The following is a 13,632-nucleotide window of genomic DNA, read 5'->3' as shown; positions in this document are numbered from 1 at the left end:
CACATGTAGTGTCACACTGATATCTCAGATAATTATGTGAGTAGCCAATCATAGTATGAAAAGCCCAGGAGAGATGTTCCTTAAAGAGATGTCAAAACAGCTGTACAAAGTTAGGCCTTCAGTATTAGCTGCCTAGCCTGTGTGCAGGACGGAGCTTGGCAACCATATTATCATTACCTTCGAAAAAGGTAGTTTTACAAAATGATTGATGTCTTGATACAAAGACCTGATACAGGCACTCTTGTCTGTATTCTGGTTTCCATCTGCCACAAAAGCATGGGCTTCAAACTGAATTTCTCAGCACAACACCAGATCTTAGTTCTGCTTAACTGGTCTGTAAACACCCTTCTAAAGAGTTTCACTATAAAATAGCACAGATTTGGGGCTGGGGATTTAGCTCAGTGGTAGAGCGCTTACCTAGGAAGCGCAAGGCCCTGGGTTCGGTCCCCAGCTCCAAAGAAAAAGAACCAAAAAAAAAAAAAAATAGCACAGATTTTTTTAAAATAAAGAAAAGTTACAAGTATCCATATCCTCCACACTCAGTGTTAATTTTTTATGCAATTCCAACTATGGAATTTAAAAAGACAAAAATCAAAATAAGACCTTCCATCACCTTTGTGGGTTTCATCCCCAATCCAACTGCAGTCTTGACCCCAAAACACGTCTGTTATGCTACCTTAACAGGGGGTAGACTCTTGCCCATGTTTGTGTGCCATAACTTTATGAATAGGAATCCTAGAATTTCTAAACTTCTGATTGTAGATTTCAGATAAATAGTAACATAGTATCCATCCTGTAAATTTTAGAACCACCACAGACTTCATTATTGTTGCTATGGGCATATCTGGTTCGCCCATTTTAGGATTCCAGCACATGGGTATGGTTATCCACCCAGCCCTCTACTGCTGAGCTTTGAGAAGAGCTCACCTACTCACTCCTCAAACTATCACTCATGTGACTGTGTGTGCCCTACACCATTCAGGCACTGGGAAAACACTGAGAAGTTATATGACTTTTGAGACCAAAGGTAAAGAACTTCCTTGTAGAAATGCCAAGCAAATGAACTGAGTCTTTGTACGGAGAGCTCACAAAAATACACAAAGACAGGGGAAATAACTCGGGGCTACGTATGGCAGACAAGCACTCTACCTCTGAATAGCAACCTGACTCCAAATCTTTGGAAGATTCCCATTTCTATCGAACTCTAAATTAGCTCGTGAGGGATACAATGGAAAGAGCACAATGATTCTTATGGCCTTCGCTTTGACGTAGCCCCTTACACAGCCCAGAGTTCTTGTTTACCCTCCTTTGAGGACCCTATATTAAAAAAAAAAAAAGAACAAAAAACAAAAAACTATCACTTTCTACTAATTGCCAGGATTATGCATTCGAGCACATTGCCATTTAAGATCTAATGCATCCACACATACATCATTGTATAACGTGATTTATAGCATGCACTTCATCTCAGTCCCTCCCAGCCTCTGTTTTGCATGTCTATCTTATCTATACATCTAGATCATAAACTTCCTTGGACGATGACTTGTGTATTATGTATGTCTGCTTCTTCTAGGATTCTTGGCCCAATAGAAGGCCTCTGCTCATGCCTGGCAAATCTTTGTTACTGAATTCTATTACTCCCAGCTTCAGTAACATCATGGCGGGGATTTCTCCCTAAAACAATCATTTTTCTTTGTCAGTCCTCCTACCTGAGTGACCTTCAGGAAGGCAAAGAAATTTCCTTTTAAAGTATCATTTTAAAGTACATTTTAATTTACTTTTGATCAACACAAAATCGTATACTTTTATAGGCTACAGTAAGGCATTCTAGTACACAGGCACTATTTATAACCATTGGGTAAGGGTAACTGGTGGCCTGTCTTCTCAAACATTTGGTTTTGGAAGAATGAAAATCCTCTTGTGTTGGTTTTTAAATATTCAGTTGCTGTTATAGCCATAACTATCCTGATGTGCTGCAGGGCACTGGGAGTTACCCGTATGTTCCTATGCGTATTAACCAGGCTCTCCACTCACAAGTACATGCCTCTTTCCCAGAATCTAGTAGCCATATTCTATTCTTTTATTTTTCAAAGTCAGCTCCCTTTATTAAGTTGCTTTCACAGACCAGAAATACAAAATAAAAGTAGAAATAGGCCCCTGTTAGGAACTACAGGCCTGGCTCCCTATGACTCCAGCTACAGCTACTTGAACAGGACAGGAAACAGCCTTACCCTGCCTCTGGATCTGATGAGTCAAAGAATTCAATTTTTGCCCTTGCCCTGTTCACTTCTCCAGGCTCCCTGCTCATTTTGGTACCGGTCTCTCACACAGTCCTTGGATTCTGGGCCATCTGACTAACTGCTCCTGGTGGCTTCCACTTTCCTGAGGTGCTGAGGGAAGCACCTGACCTCTGCTGCTTTGCAAGGAAGGCTCCTTGCAATGTGTTGAGAGACTGGGTCGGAGTGTGTTAGCGTCTACTCACAAGGCACTGAAGGATCCAAATCCTCATCCTAATTTCCTACTTCCCATAGTCTATTCTCTAAAGTGGCGTTTTAAACAGTTACCTGAAGATCGGTTAGTTCATAGGGACATTAAGGAGAGATGTGAGAAGTAAACCCAGTGTCTTTCTGAGGAAAATTAACAAGAGGCCTTTGTTTGGCACACATGGATTCCACCCCCCCCCAACCCCCAGAATGAGACCAATGATCAGAGACAAAGCCCAGAACGATGGCATCCAGTATGAACACCCTTCAGTGGGTGAGATTCATAGCCTCCGTTCTACCATTGGCATTTCCACTCGTCTGAGAAATCACAACCATCGCACCCTATGCTTCTACCTAACCTCTCTTTTTTCAAAAAGACTTTTGGGGGATTTTTTTAAACAAATCAAAGTTTTCTAAAGTATAACTTGAAGTCAGTCGTGCTCAAGCCTTTGGTGTGCTTTGAGTCTCCCTGCAACTGACCTGCCATGTTTTACAGTGCAGCATAGAGGAGTTACTACCTCTCGGATCCATCTAGAAGGAACATCACTTCGTTACCGCATCCCCCATCCAAGATCCACAACATCCTACAGTCCTAACAAACAACTTCCTTTATAGGCATGCAAACAAACTCTGTTCCAAGTTCCAAGCTGGAATTCAGAATTCTTTTTTTTTTTTCCCCACAGCAACCATCCTAGAAGTGCTAGTTTCCTAGGATAGCCCAAACAGTCTAGATGCCTAAAATGCACCTCAGGTCACTCAGCAGGTATGTACCTGGGCCCCAGCTAAAGATAAGGAAGGGCAAAACCTCTACTGGGAACATAGATATGGAACAATGGAAGTGGAACCAGGTCCTCTTCTGTCACTCAAATGCACCGTGGTGGGGGTGGGTTATAAAGGGTCTGCTAAATATTTGAAGGGCCATCTTAAAAGCCTTGATTAGTCAACGCACATTAACTAGTGTAGGTGTCTGTAGGATGATGTCACAGGTGAGGCAGGTACAGGATAGAAGGAGGCCTGCCATTGGAGGAGAAGGAAGGATGGGCGGGAGAGAAGTTTGAAGGAAGAGGAGGAGACGAGGGGAGAGAGGGGAGGAGACGGAGAGAGGGGAGAAGCCATGGCAGGTGATGTTAAGATTCTGCTCTGTGTATTTACAGGTTGTTATTAATGTTCTCAAGGGATGGATGGTACTGGGCTTTGTATGTTTAAGTGGGCAATTATATCTTACCAACCAATTGGATCTAAGATTATTGTGTTGTGTGTTCTTTTATGTGGGGGTTTGAGTGTAGAAAAGTGTGGCTGGGATGTGTTTCCACCAAGATATCTAGCAGATATCTTGGGACACCCGAGGTGTAGACCCAGTGAGGTAAAAGACCAACATTACCGTTTTATTATTATTATATTTTTACAACAACAGTGTCTACACTGATAAACTATTAAATCCCCTTCAGAGAAGAGAACTCCTATTTGAAACATCTCAATGTTTTGGTTCTTTCCCCTTCATTGCGTCCCTATCCTTGGTCTTTGGAAATTTAGTCACAACTGTCACCTATAGTAATAAAGCTACAGTTTATAGATGATACTTCATAGAGGCCAGCATCTGCAGATCTCGGCCATTAATTTGCAAGAGGATACCACAAGGTAGTGCAAACTCAGAAAAGAGAAGCTTTTAAGACAAAGATGCTAGCAGCCTCCAAAGTTGTCTCAACTCTGCCGACTTTTCTTTCTTATCTGAAGCTACTGAAGCGACTTCTGCCGTCGTGCAGTTAAAAGAATGCTATCTGTTTTTAAACCGAGCCACCTGCCTCAGGTTCAGGATAGGTTTGAATCTGACCCAGTGACACGAGGCTCAGCAGCTCTGCCTTCTGTTCAGTTTCTGTAGAATGAAACTCTCATTTGCACGTAGGCATACCTCAAATATATTCAGAAGCATAAAAAGCTTACAGGAAAGGGGGGAAATGGGGCTGGAGAAGGCAATGGTTAGCTTCAAGGATGCTCGTGCACGGAGGCCATCCTCAAAAAATCTGGGGAGCAGGAGACCAATGGGACTACTGGTTTAGGACAACCCCAAGGAGAGAGTTCACTGGAGCTGTGTAGCCCAATCCTCTACACCAGTAGACTTGGGCTATTTCAAGGCTCTTACTTCATGAGATTCATGCATCTGGCCTGCTTCTGCAGGTTTCTAATTTCAGCTGCAGAGACAGCGTCCAGGAAATGAGGCAGACACATATAAAGGCCCTTCAGAAACAGAGAAGATTCCAAATGAATAACCACTTGCCTTGAAGGGATTTCAAATAAGAGGCTCAAAGATGGAGAGAGACGATTAGAAGAAAATGATAGACCAAAAAACCCACAGAAGCAGACACAGCCTGAAGCTGAAACGCAGAGATCAGTGATGCGAGAGGCATCCTGCATTTGAAACTGAACAGGAGCTGAAGAGAAAGGCTTAGGGACGAGCCCAAGGTCAGGACGTGTGATGGGGAAGGGACTGGGCGCGCAGTTCCTGCTTCTGGGTCCTTTCTAACCCTCCTAAGGGTGTGCTTACAGCTCGTAACTTTGGTTAAGATTCAGTAAAATATCTTAGTGTACTCGAAGTAGTGTAGGCTGGTTACAACAGTACCGTGGAAACCACAGGGTGACGGAAATGTCCGTCAGCTGCTTAGTCTTTGAGACTTTCCAACAGTGTGAACCTCAGCTTCCCTCCGTTATTTTCTAAGATATTTTATTAGAGGGGAGGGGAGGAAGAGTGGGAAGGGGAAGGGGAGGAGGAAGGGAAAGAGAATGGAAGAGAACAGAAGTGGGCGAGGAGGGAGAGAAGGCAGGAGGGAGGGAAGGGAAGAGGGAAAAGGGGGAGGAGGGGAAAGGGGGAGGAGGGGAAAGGGGGAGGAGAGAGAAAAGGGGGAGGAGAGAGAAAAGGGAAGAGGGGGAGGAGAGAGAAAAGGGAAGAGGGGAGGAGAGAGAAAAGGGAAGAGGGGGAGGAGGGGAGAAGGAGGAAGGGAGAAGAAGGGAAGAGGGAAAGGAGGAGAAAGATGGGGAGGAGAGGAAAGAGGGGAAGGAGGAGGGAGCGGGACAAAGCAGAGAAGAGAGGGCCAGTGGCTCAGTCAGTTGTATATTAATGTAAAGATTAGGCTTTCTTCAATTTCCTCTCACCCAACCCACCAGAAGCACTGCCAGCCCCACCTCTGAGCCCCAACTGTCCTTGTCTCCCATCTTTCTGGAGTACCCAACATCTGGCCCCCATCACTCACACACTGACCCAGACAGCAGGTTGTATGAAGACAAATGCAGCCTTCAACGTTGATCCCTCATCATGATTAACTACACTATACCCATTAGAAGACCTCAGAAGGATTTGTATAATTGTACTAATCAAACTTGTTCCATCAGTGCTAACCTATAAAACCTCTTTGAACTCAGTAGAAGGCATTCTAAAACCTCTCAGGCAAGGGTAGTGCTATTGGATGAGTCCTAACTTGACTTAACTCAACTTAGATACTCAAGCTATAGTCTGTTAAAAACCCATCCCTATAGAGCAGTGGTTCTCAGCCTTCCTAATGCTGTGACCCTTTCATGCAGTTCCTCATGTTATAGGGACCCCCCAACCATAAATTTATATTTGTTGCTACTTCATACCTAAAATGTTGCTACCATTAACTGTCATGTAAAAATCTGATATGCAGGATATCTGATATGCAACCCCTGTGAAAGGGTTGCTCCACCGCTCCAAAGGGGTCCTGACCCGCAGGCTGAGAATCACCACTATAGAACAAAGTTGTCAATACACCCGACAAGGTGATTCCTTCCCAGTGAAACCTAGTAAGTGATCACCAAATATCAGCCAGTGGTTGCAATGGACAGAACAGCCGAGCCTCACAGGGTTCCCTGGCATGACCTTGCAACCTCAAGGAGCTAATAGAGGTAGTTATGGGTCTGGTGGCCACAGGGGACCCTCCACAGTGGATCATGAGCCTTGTAAAGTGAAGAGAAAACCAGAGACACCTTGATTTTGGGAAGAATCACCAACCAGGAAATCAAAGCTCAGTCTAAAACTAAGAAGCTACTACGACTGTTCTGTGCCCAAGAGTATAGCGATGTAATGACGGGGCCACGGCCAACTTCTTATAGCCTGGACCACAGCCAGGGTTCACAAGAGACTACTCAGGAGCAAGACGGTAACTCCTCCCAGAGTGCTACCCACAGTAACATCCCCTCCACAGTATGATTGTCCTTGAACCTTCCATCAAGCAGGTCACTGTGTGTGTTTATGTGGGGCTGTGCTTTACTGACACCAAATGATACGTGGTGGCACTAGACCGCTTTAAGCAACTGATTGTTTTATGCATGTGCTGTTCGAATAACTTGAGATTCAGTGTGTCGAGCTGTAGTTGTTGATTTAAAGCAACAGCACCAAACCTAGGCATCGTGTTGTCTACTTTCTAGTTAAATCATAATATTGATATTAGGTGTCCCAAAAATCCTATCAGAATCTACAGTGGAGTATCCTAGTACTCAGCCTTTTCTCGTGACGGAAACGGTCCAAAGGCAAGTCTTCCATGCCTTACAGGCCTCAATGCAGATTTTGGGACAGCTGATCCACGTGGTTCCTATCGGCAGCACAGTTGCATGGAGCTGGACCAGCAGGGGAAGGTTTGTGAGCAGACGCAGTAATTCAATGGAGGAAAGAGAAAGACAGTCTTAAATGACTGGAGACAAGTCAGGTACTGCACTGAGCCAACTTTCTGTGTGATCCAGGCCACTCCATGCTCTGGGACCAAAAGAAACTCAGAACCAGCAAATGTTCACTGCGTGGTGGGTGAGCCAAGAGCATTCACCTGAGAGCAGACAGATGACGGCACCTCAGACCCATGCAGCCTGGTTCCTGGAACTCCAGGAAGTGTCCCGCAAGTCAGGCGATCTGTTCCCCAGGTGCTTTCCTCTAGTACCCAGGTCACTGTCAAAATGTTAAACGTGTACACTCCTCTGGATGATGAGAAGAACAGTGTCTTTCGTGTGAATGATCTCGGAATAACTGCAAAGTGAACATCCTTGGTGACTGCTCTTAAACGCCAAGCACATGCAGCCCGTCTTGTTTTCCCTGCAGTTTATCCGCCATGGTACCAACCCACATCTACTGTGCCTCAGTCTGAAACCTCAATCTGAGATTGTAGGTTTCCAATCTCAGAGATATCTGGGTCCTCGTCTCTTGTACCTGCTGCTCAAAAACTGACATTGCAAAAAGAGATAAAAACAAAAATACCTAGAACAGGAAATGCCCAGCAAGCATCGGAGGGGAATGGGCTTGGGGATGTCGAGCTACACAGCATGGAGGCTTCTCACATAGGATGCCATCAGAGGTTCCAAAATAGTCTAGTGACATGTGATCACTGTTTCAGGCCACTGGAGGCAGCACAGTGACACACAGAGGCACGGGACGGAGAGGAAAGAAGCTTGACAAAGTGTCAAGTATGAGGCTTCTTCTACTGCCACAGACCTGCCTCAGAGGCAAGACCTTGCTGCCTTGCCTCAAAGTACGATCTAGCAACTCATAGGTCTCATCTCCAACAGTTTAATAACATGGGGTCTTACCAAAGGAGGAGAAATGTAGGCCTGCAAGAGGCATTTTGCAAGAAGTAGAGATACCTGACATTGAATTTTATGCTGCTTTTATATGGGTCTGGGTGTCTGAGTCCTTTTGGTAACCGTCTGTGTATATATATATACAGAAACAGTTTGATTAAGAAATTGAATATCTTGGGGTTGGGGATTTAGCTCAGTGGTAGAGCGCTTGCCTAGCAATCGCAAGGCCCTGGGTTCGGTCCCCAGCTCCGGAAAAAAGAAAAAAAAAAAAAAGAAGAAATTGAATATCTTAGAATTATTTCCCCTGCAAAGTCACCTGGCCTCACCAAGGCTAGTAAGCATTTAATACTGGACATATAAAACCTATCCCCCACCCCAAACCTCATTACCAGTATTTGGTAGTACCCCTCCCTACGCTGTGCCTCTCGTGGGCTCTCTAGACTAGTTGGGGATACTCAAGGGAGGGCAGAGGCTCCATGATCCCGACAGAGACTCTCATAATCCTAGGCAAACTTCAGGGATTTGCCTCCTGCCACACGGTAGGCACCTTCTAAGCTCACAGCCAAGTTACCCAGCCGATATTTCAGCGGAGACCTGGCTGCAAACTGGAGTGCTTGAAGGTGGTACAAGTACAGGTCAATGACAGAGCCCGAGAGCATCTTCTCTGTACCGCACAGATACATCTGTTTGGATATCCACTCTAGTAATTCTTAACTGACTAGATCGCTTTCGCTGTCAAGATTAGAGCAAAGTATTTTATGTGACATCTGCTTCTGCTAAATCAGAATCTCATTTCCTCCTGAGCTGTCACACGGAGCATGGGATACACAATGCTGGCTGTGCACACGGAATTGAGAAAGTCACCTTCTCAGATAAAGGAATCCTAGCTTCCTTAATCTAACAAGCCTCTACTCTTCCCACTCAATAGACCTATTGAAAACATGATGACCTCAACAGCTAACATCAAAGACTGCGTGAATTATGTCTAAGGGCTTCAGGGTGTGAGCCGAGAGAGACCTTAGCCCTCTCTTGCTAATGGTTATTACCAAGCATGGTCATGGGTGCTAAGGAAGGCAGAGCTATGAACAGTGTGCCTGTCTTCTCATCCCTTTAGGACAAAGGAAACAGCAAATAGAACCAGGGCTCAAGCTTCCTCAGTACTAGGCTCTAACTTGGCCCACTGCTTCCTGTTGCAGAGGACATTTCTCTACAGACCGTGCTACCAACACTTCTTGATACTGATGTGGCTGGGAGAGAGCTAGAGTCGATACCACACATGAGGCTATGCTGCAACTCCCACCTTGGTTTGAATTTACTAAGTGACAACTAACTCTGAAAAAGTGGGAGATCTAGAAAGTTACAATCCAAACCCCATCGAAAGATGAACAAACTCTGGAGACTGAATTATGGCATGGTGACTGGTTAACAATAGTGCAGTCCAAAAACAGCTGGAAGGTCCAGGGGGAGGGTTTCCTACCACATTAAGCCAGATACTAGGACAGGAAGCAAAGAGACGGTGACACATGGTGCATAAAACCAACCTTAAGCTGACCCAGTGGAGGTTTGCACCTTAGGAGTATGCACTTTTTCAGAACAAGGCAAGCACTTGAGCACCCCATACCTTCCAGGATGGACAGCAATTGCAAGGGTAGAGGGCTGAGAGTGCAGCCTAGATAACAAGCATAGGGTCTGCACATTACATCCAATATGGGGACAGAGATGTTTGCTAACAGTGATGGCGAAGTGAGAAAAATCAAGGCGCTGTGGTCACAGGTCACTGAAATGTGGTGGTTTGAATAAACAGGTCCCCAAGACTCATATATGTGAATGTTTTGTCATTACAAAGTGTCACTATTTGATAAGGATTAGGAGGTATGGCCTTGTTGGAGGAAGTAGGTCTCTGGGATTGGGATGGGGACTTGAGATTTCAAGAGTGAAAGCCAAGCCCAGTGGCTCACTTCCTGCTGTCTGAGGATCTGAACATAGAACTCTCAGCCACTTCTCCAGCACGGTGTCTGCCTGGGTGCTGCCATTTTACTACCATGACAATGGACTAAACCTCTGGAACTTAAATCTCTGAAACTATCAACAAGCCTCTAATTAAATGTGTCTTTGACAAGAGTGGCCTTGGTCATGGTGTCTCTTCATGGCAATAGAACACTAAGGAACCAAGCTGTCAATATACCAAGTCTCTGCAGGGCCCCAGAAGGCAACTTGATCCTTCAAATGCACAGACGTGGAAACTTCAGGTAGCATCTCCTCTTACTAGCCTGGCCCCAGGCCAGAAGCAGGTAGACAAGAGGAATCCCAGCCCTGCTGAAAGGCACAGTGAACTCTGGAAATCAGAGATAGGAGTCAAGCAGCAACATCTGGGGGTGGTTCAGGCTCCAGGGCAAGGACTAGAGTAGAGCTCTGAGAACCACAATAACTCACCACACTCCAACACTCAAGGGGGTGCGTAGGAACATCAGGCAACAGAAAGTAAAATTTGATTCCTGGGCCTTAAAATACTGCTCACTTAGAGAGAAGAGGGTGCAAAAAGGCGGGCGGGAGGGAGGAAGATGGAAAGGGAGAGGGAAGGAGAGGAAGGGAAGGGGAGAGAGAGGTGAGGAGGGAACATAATATAACTGATATGACACATGACCTTGAATCCTCTTCACTCAATTCAAAAAACACAGGGAAAGCATGCACCATAGGACAGGCAGCCTCTGAGAGCTTCATTCTGTGTGATTTTAAATGATGACATTTTAAAAATGGTCCTTATAAAGACTACAAATCCCATGGCCCACCTCCTCAATGTACAAATGTTGTGTGTGAAATGAGACGGAGGGGTTGACTCCCACCCAGCAGCACGGCTGTTTATTTCTGCATCCTGGAGACCCAGCGCTCCTTCCCGGCTTACAAACCATGTGGAGCAACATGGACTTGCAGCAAGGCAAAGAAATGCATCCTGGTCCGTCACCGTTTAGTTCTGCACACTTTTAGGACACAGAATGCATGTTGTGCACATACATGTTCAGCATTATTACTAGGGAACATCGATGTGACCAGGAAGCAAAGGATGCACCTAGGGATCCTCCTAGCAAGTGCCTGACCTTCTGTGGACAAGCTGTTACCCATCCATCCTTTCTGAATAATTTCCTTAACTTGTCTTAATAATCAGACCACAAACATGGGACTCTCTTGACCACAGAGTCCATATTTGCCTGGAGTTGAGCTCCATGGGAATGTGGTTTTTTCCCCTGTGGTTTGCCTGTTCACACTGAGGTTTATTTATACTTTACTGCTGATAGAGTTCATTCTTTTAGCTCCTGTGCACTTGGCTTTTATATGAATGTGACTGTAACATACTCGTTAATTCGTATTTCTCATTTTTGTGTGCATAATTCTCACAGTTTTGTGTGTGCATGTGCGTGTACAAGTTCAGTTGTGTGCACCAAGGTGTCTTCCTTAACTCTTACCCTTTAGCTTATTTTTTTCAGACAAGATATCACTGAACCTGAAAGTCACAGATTCAGCTAGATTTGCTGGCTAGCAAGCTCCAGCAATCCTCCTGCCTCTGGTTCCCGAGAGCTGGGACTACAGGTGTTCACCAGCATTCGTGGCTCATTCTGTGGATGCTGGGGACTTAGGTCCTCATGGTAATTCATGAGCCATCTCTTGGCCCCTCTAACTCTCAAGGCCTAATGTGGTTTTGTATCCTGAAAATGTTCACTCCAGTCAGTTATGCTTCATGGATGGAGAATCTAAGTGCAGGTACCATTAAGGAAGGAAGCTATGATATCCAGTCTTGGTTTTCATCTTCCTACATCTGGAATTGACTAAAACCTAAGCAGCTGCACACAGATGTTTAGGATTTTCTTGACTGGATCATTTGAAGTGAGAAAAGTCACCCTCGATCTGGGTACATCTTTCTGGTGGCAGACCATGTATAAGGACGCGGAAGGAGGCAGCCTTTTTGTGTTAGCTGCTTGCCCTCATTCTTGCTGACAAGCCCATCCTTTCTGCTGCTGGCCCATTACTTCACCGGGATTAGCAATGACATCTTTGGAAGTCCACCACAGACTGAATCACTCTGAGACATTCATCTGCCTGGACTGAAGAATTACAAGGTTCTTGGCCTTTCCACTGGGAGACAGTCATCGTCAGACTCACTACCCCACAGCCTGTAAGTCACTCAATAAATCCTATAGATAGATAGATAGATAGATGGATGGATGGATGGATGGATGGATGGATGGATGAGATAGGACAGACAGACACCAATAGGTAGGTAGATAGATTCATTCATTCTTTCTTTCAGTTCTCTTTCTCTAGAGAAGTCTAATAGAGAGAGAAGCTAAGGAACCTAATGTTACTCCATTAGCAGTGTTTCCAAAGATGTTTTTATGGGTCCATGAGAACAATGGCTTCATTAGATCTGTAAACCACAGGAATCTCAACAATACAGTGTAAGGGTTCGTTTTTAATAAGTGAAACTTTAAAAGTATAGGATCAAGGCAAGAAAAAGGAAGAAGCATCTACTGTTTCTAACTAAAGAACGCAGTACACAAGCACACCCCTTGACAACCCTACATCACAGCAGACCACACGAAGACGTCAGCAGACAGAAAGCTTCTTTAAAATAGAGTGGATTCAGGATGAGGCACAGAATTCTCACTGGCAAGGTTTTCATCCTTGGGTGGAGGTCACATTAGGAGACAGTATTTCTGTGACATTCCTGGGCCTTGTCCTTGATTAAATAAATAATGTCACCCCTGCTCGTGCATGCACACTGTCCCACCATGCTGTTGCCATCAACCCTAATGAACTGCAGTGGGCCACACTGGGGGGGAAAGATAGGAGGATATAAACGGGGCTAGGGAGTAAGAAAGGGTTTGTTCAGTGGAAAGAGAGCAAAGGAAAACAAGATAATGAGAAAGATTATAACCATATATCTGTGTGTATATATATATATATATATACACATATATAAACACAGAAATTGTGAGATAATTTTTAAAATAATATCTTTGGGGTAGATGGCAACTACTACTGTTCTCTCTGATTGGCAGTGTTCAGCCTCCGACTTAATCGTGACCAAATCAAAGCTGGACAGAGAGGCTAGCACTGACCGAGTTTCGCCACCATTACTTATGTAAGTAGCATGTTCTTGCAAGAAAAAAAATTAAAGTGTGAAGATAATTCTACTCATGAATGACAGTCCCTACTCGACAAGGGTTTTAAGCAGTTGACCATTTTCATAGATTAGTCACATGCCTAGACAGGTCTGTATGCACCCAGTTCTCAGATCATGATTTATATTCGTAGGGAAAAAAAAGAATTCATCTATGTTTTATCCTTTTTGCAATCTTGGGAGCAAATCCCTCACTAATACGTGTTCTGTGGGTTAGAGAAACCAAACTCTCCTTCCCTCAGGGGTCAGTCATAACTGACATCTATCCTGGCTACGACCCCTATCCCCAGTGCCATGTTTGCAGAATCCTCTGTGACCTTCCCTGTGAGTGGTTACTGAAATCTTCAGGTCTCTCAAGCGTGTGCAGGTTAAGCTCAGTAACAGCATTAGAACGGATAT

General features: G+C 44.8%; 1 protein-coding gene and 1 long non-coding RNA gene across 15 annotated transcripts in view; one reads left to right on the top strand and one right to left on the bottom strand.

The window, feature by feature from the left end:
• The window catches only part of Myo5b (myosin Vb), a 300,202-nt gene that overhangs the window by 210,394 nt on the left and 76,176 nt on the right, over positions 1–13,632 (bottom strand). For 9 of the 13 annotated variants that reach the window (XM_008772085.4, XM_017600855.3, XM_063277098.1 and 6 more), the window contains exon 1: positions 2,964–3,120. The exons of 2 other annotated variants lie outside the window; for them this stretch is intronic. In XM_008772085.4, the coding sequence (XP_008770307.1) occupies positions 2,964–3,014 (51 nt within the window). In that variant the 5' untranslated portion in view covers positions 3,015–3,120. Of the gene's footprint in view, positions 1–2,963; positions 3,314–13,632 lie in introns of those variants that run through there. 2 more of the 13 variants (XM_063277099.1, XM_063277104.1) reach the window with 2 other exon arrangements.
• LOC120098281 (uncharacterized) lies at positions 3,164–13,246 on the top strand. Of its 2 annotated transcripts, none has more exons than XR_005496438.2 (4): positions 3,164–3,246; positions 4,659–4,943; positions 11,540–12,225; positions 13,112–13,246. It is a non-coding gene; the product is annotated as an uncharacterized LOC120098281 (long non-coding RNA). The 2 variants fall into 2 exon arrangements; XR_005496439.2 differs by having other exon boundaries at positions 6,161–12,225.

The sequence above is a fragment of the Rattus norvegicus genome, chromosome 18 (assembly GCF_036323735.1).
Source record: "Rattus norvegicus strain BN/NHsdMcwi chromosome 18, GRCr8, whole genome shotgun sequence".
In the NCBI taxonomy this organism is placed as follows: Eukaryota; Metazoa; Chordata; class Mammalia; order Rodentia; family Muridae; genus Rattus; species Rattus norvegicus.
Note: the sequence above shows the minus strand (reverse complement) of the source record. Positions and strands in the feature narration are given on the sequence as shown.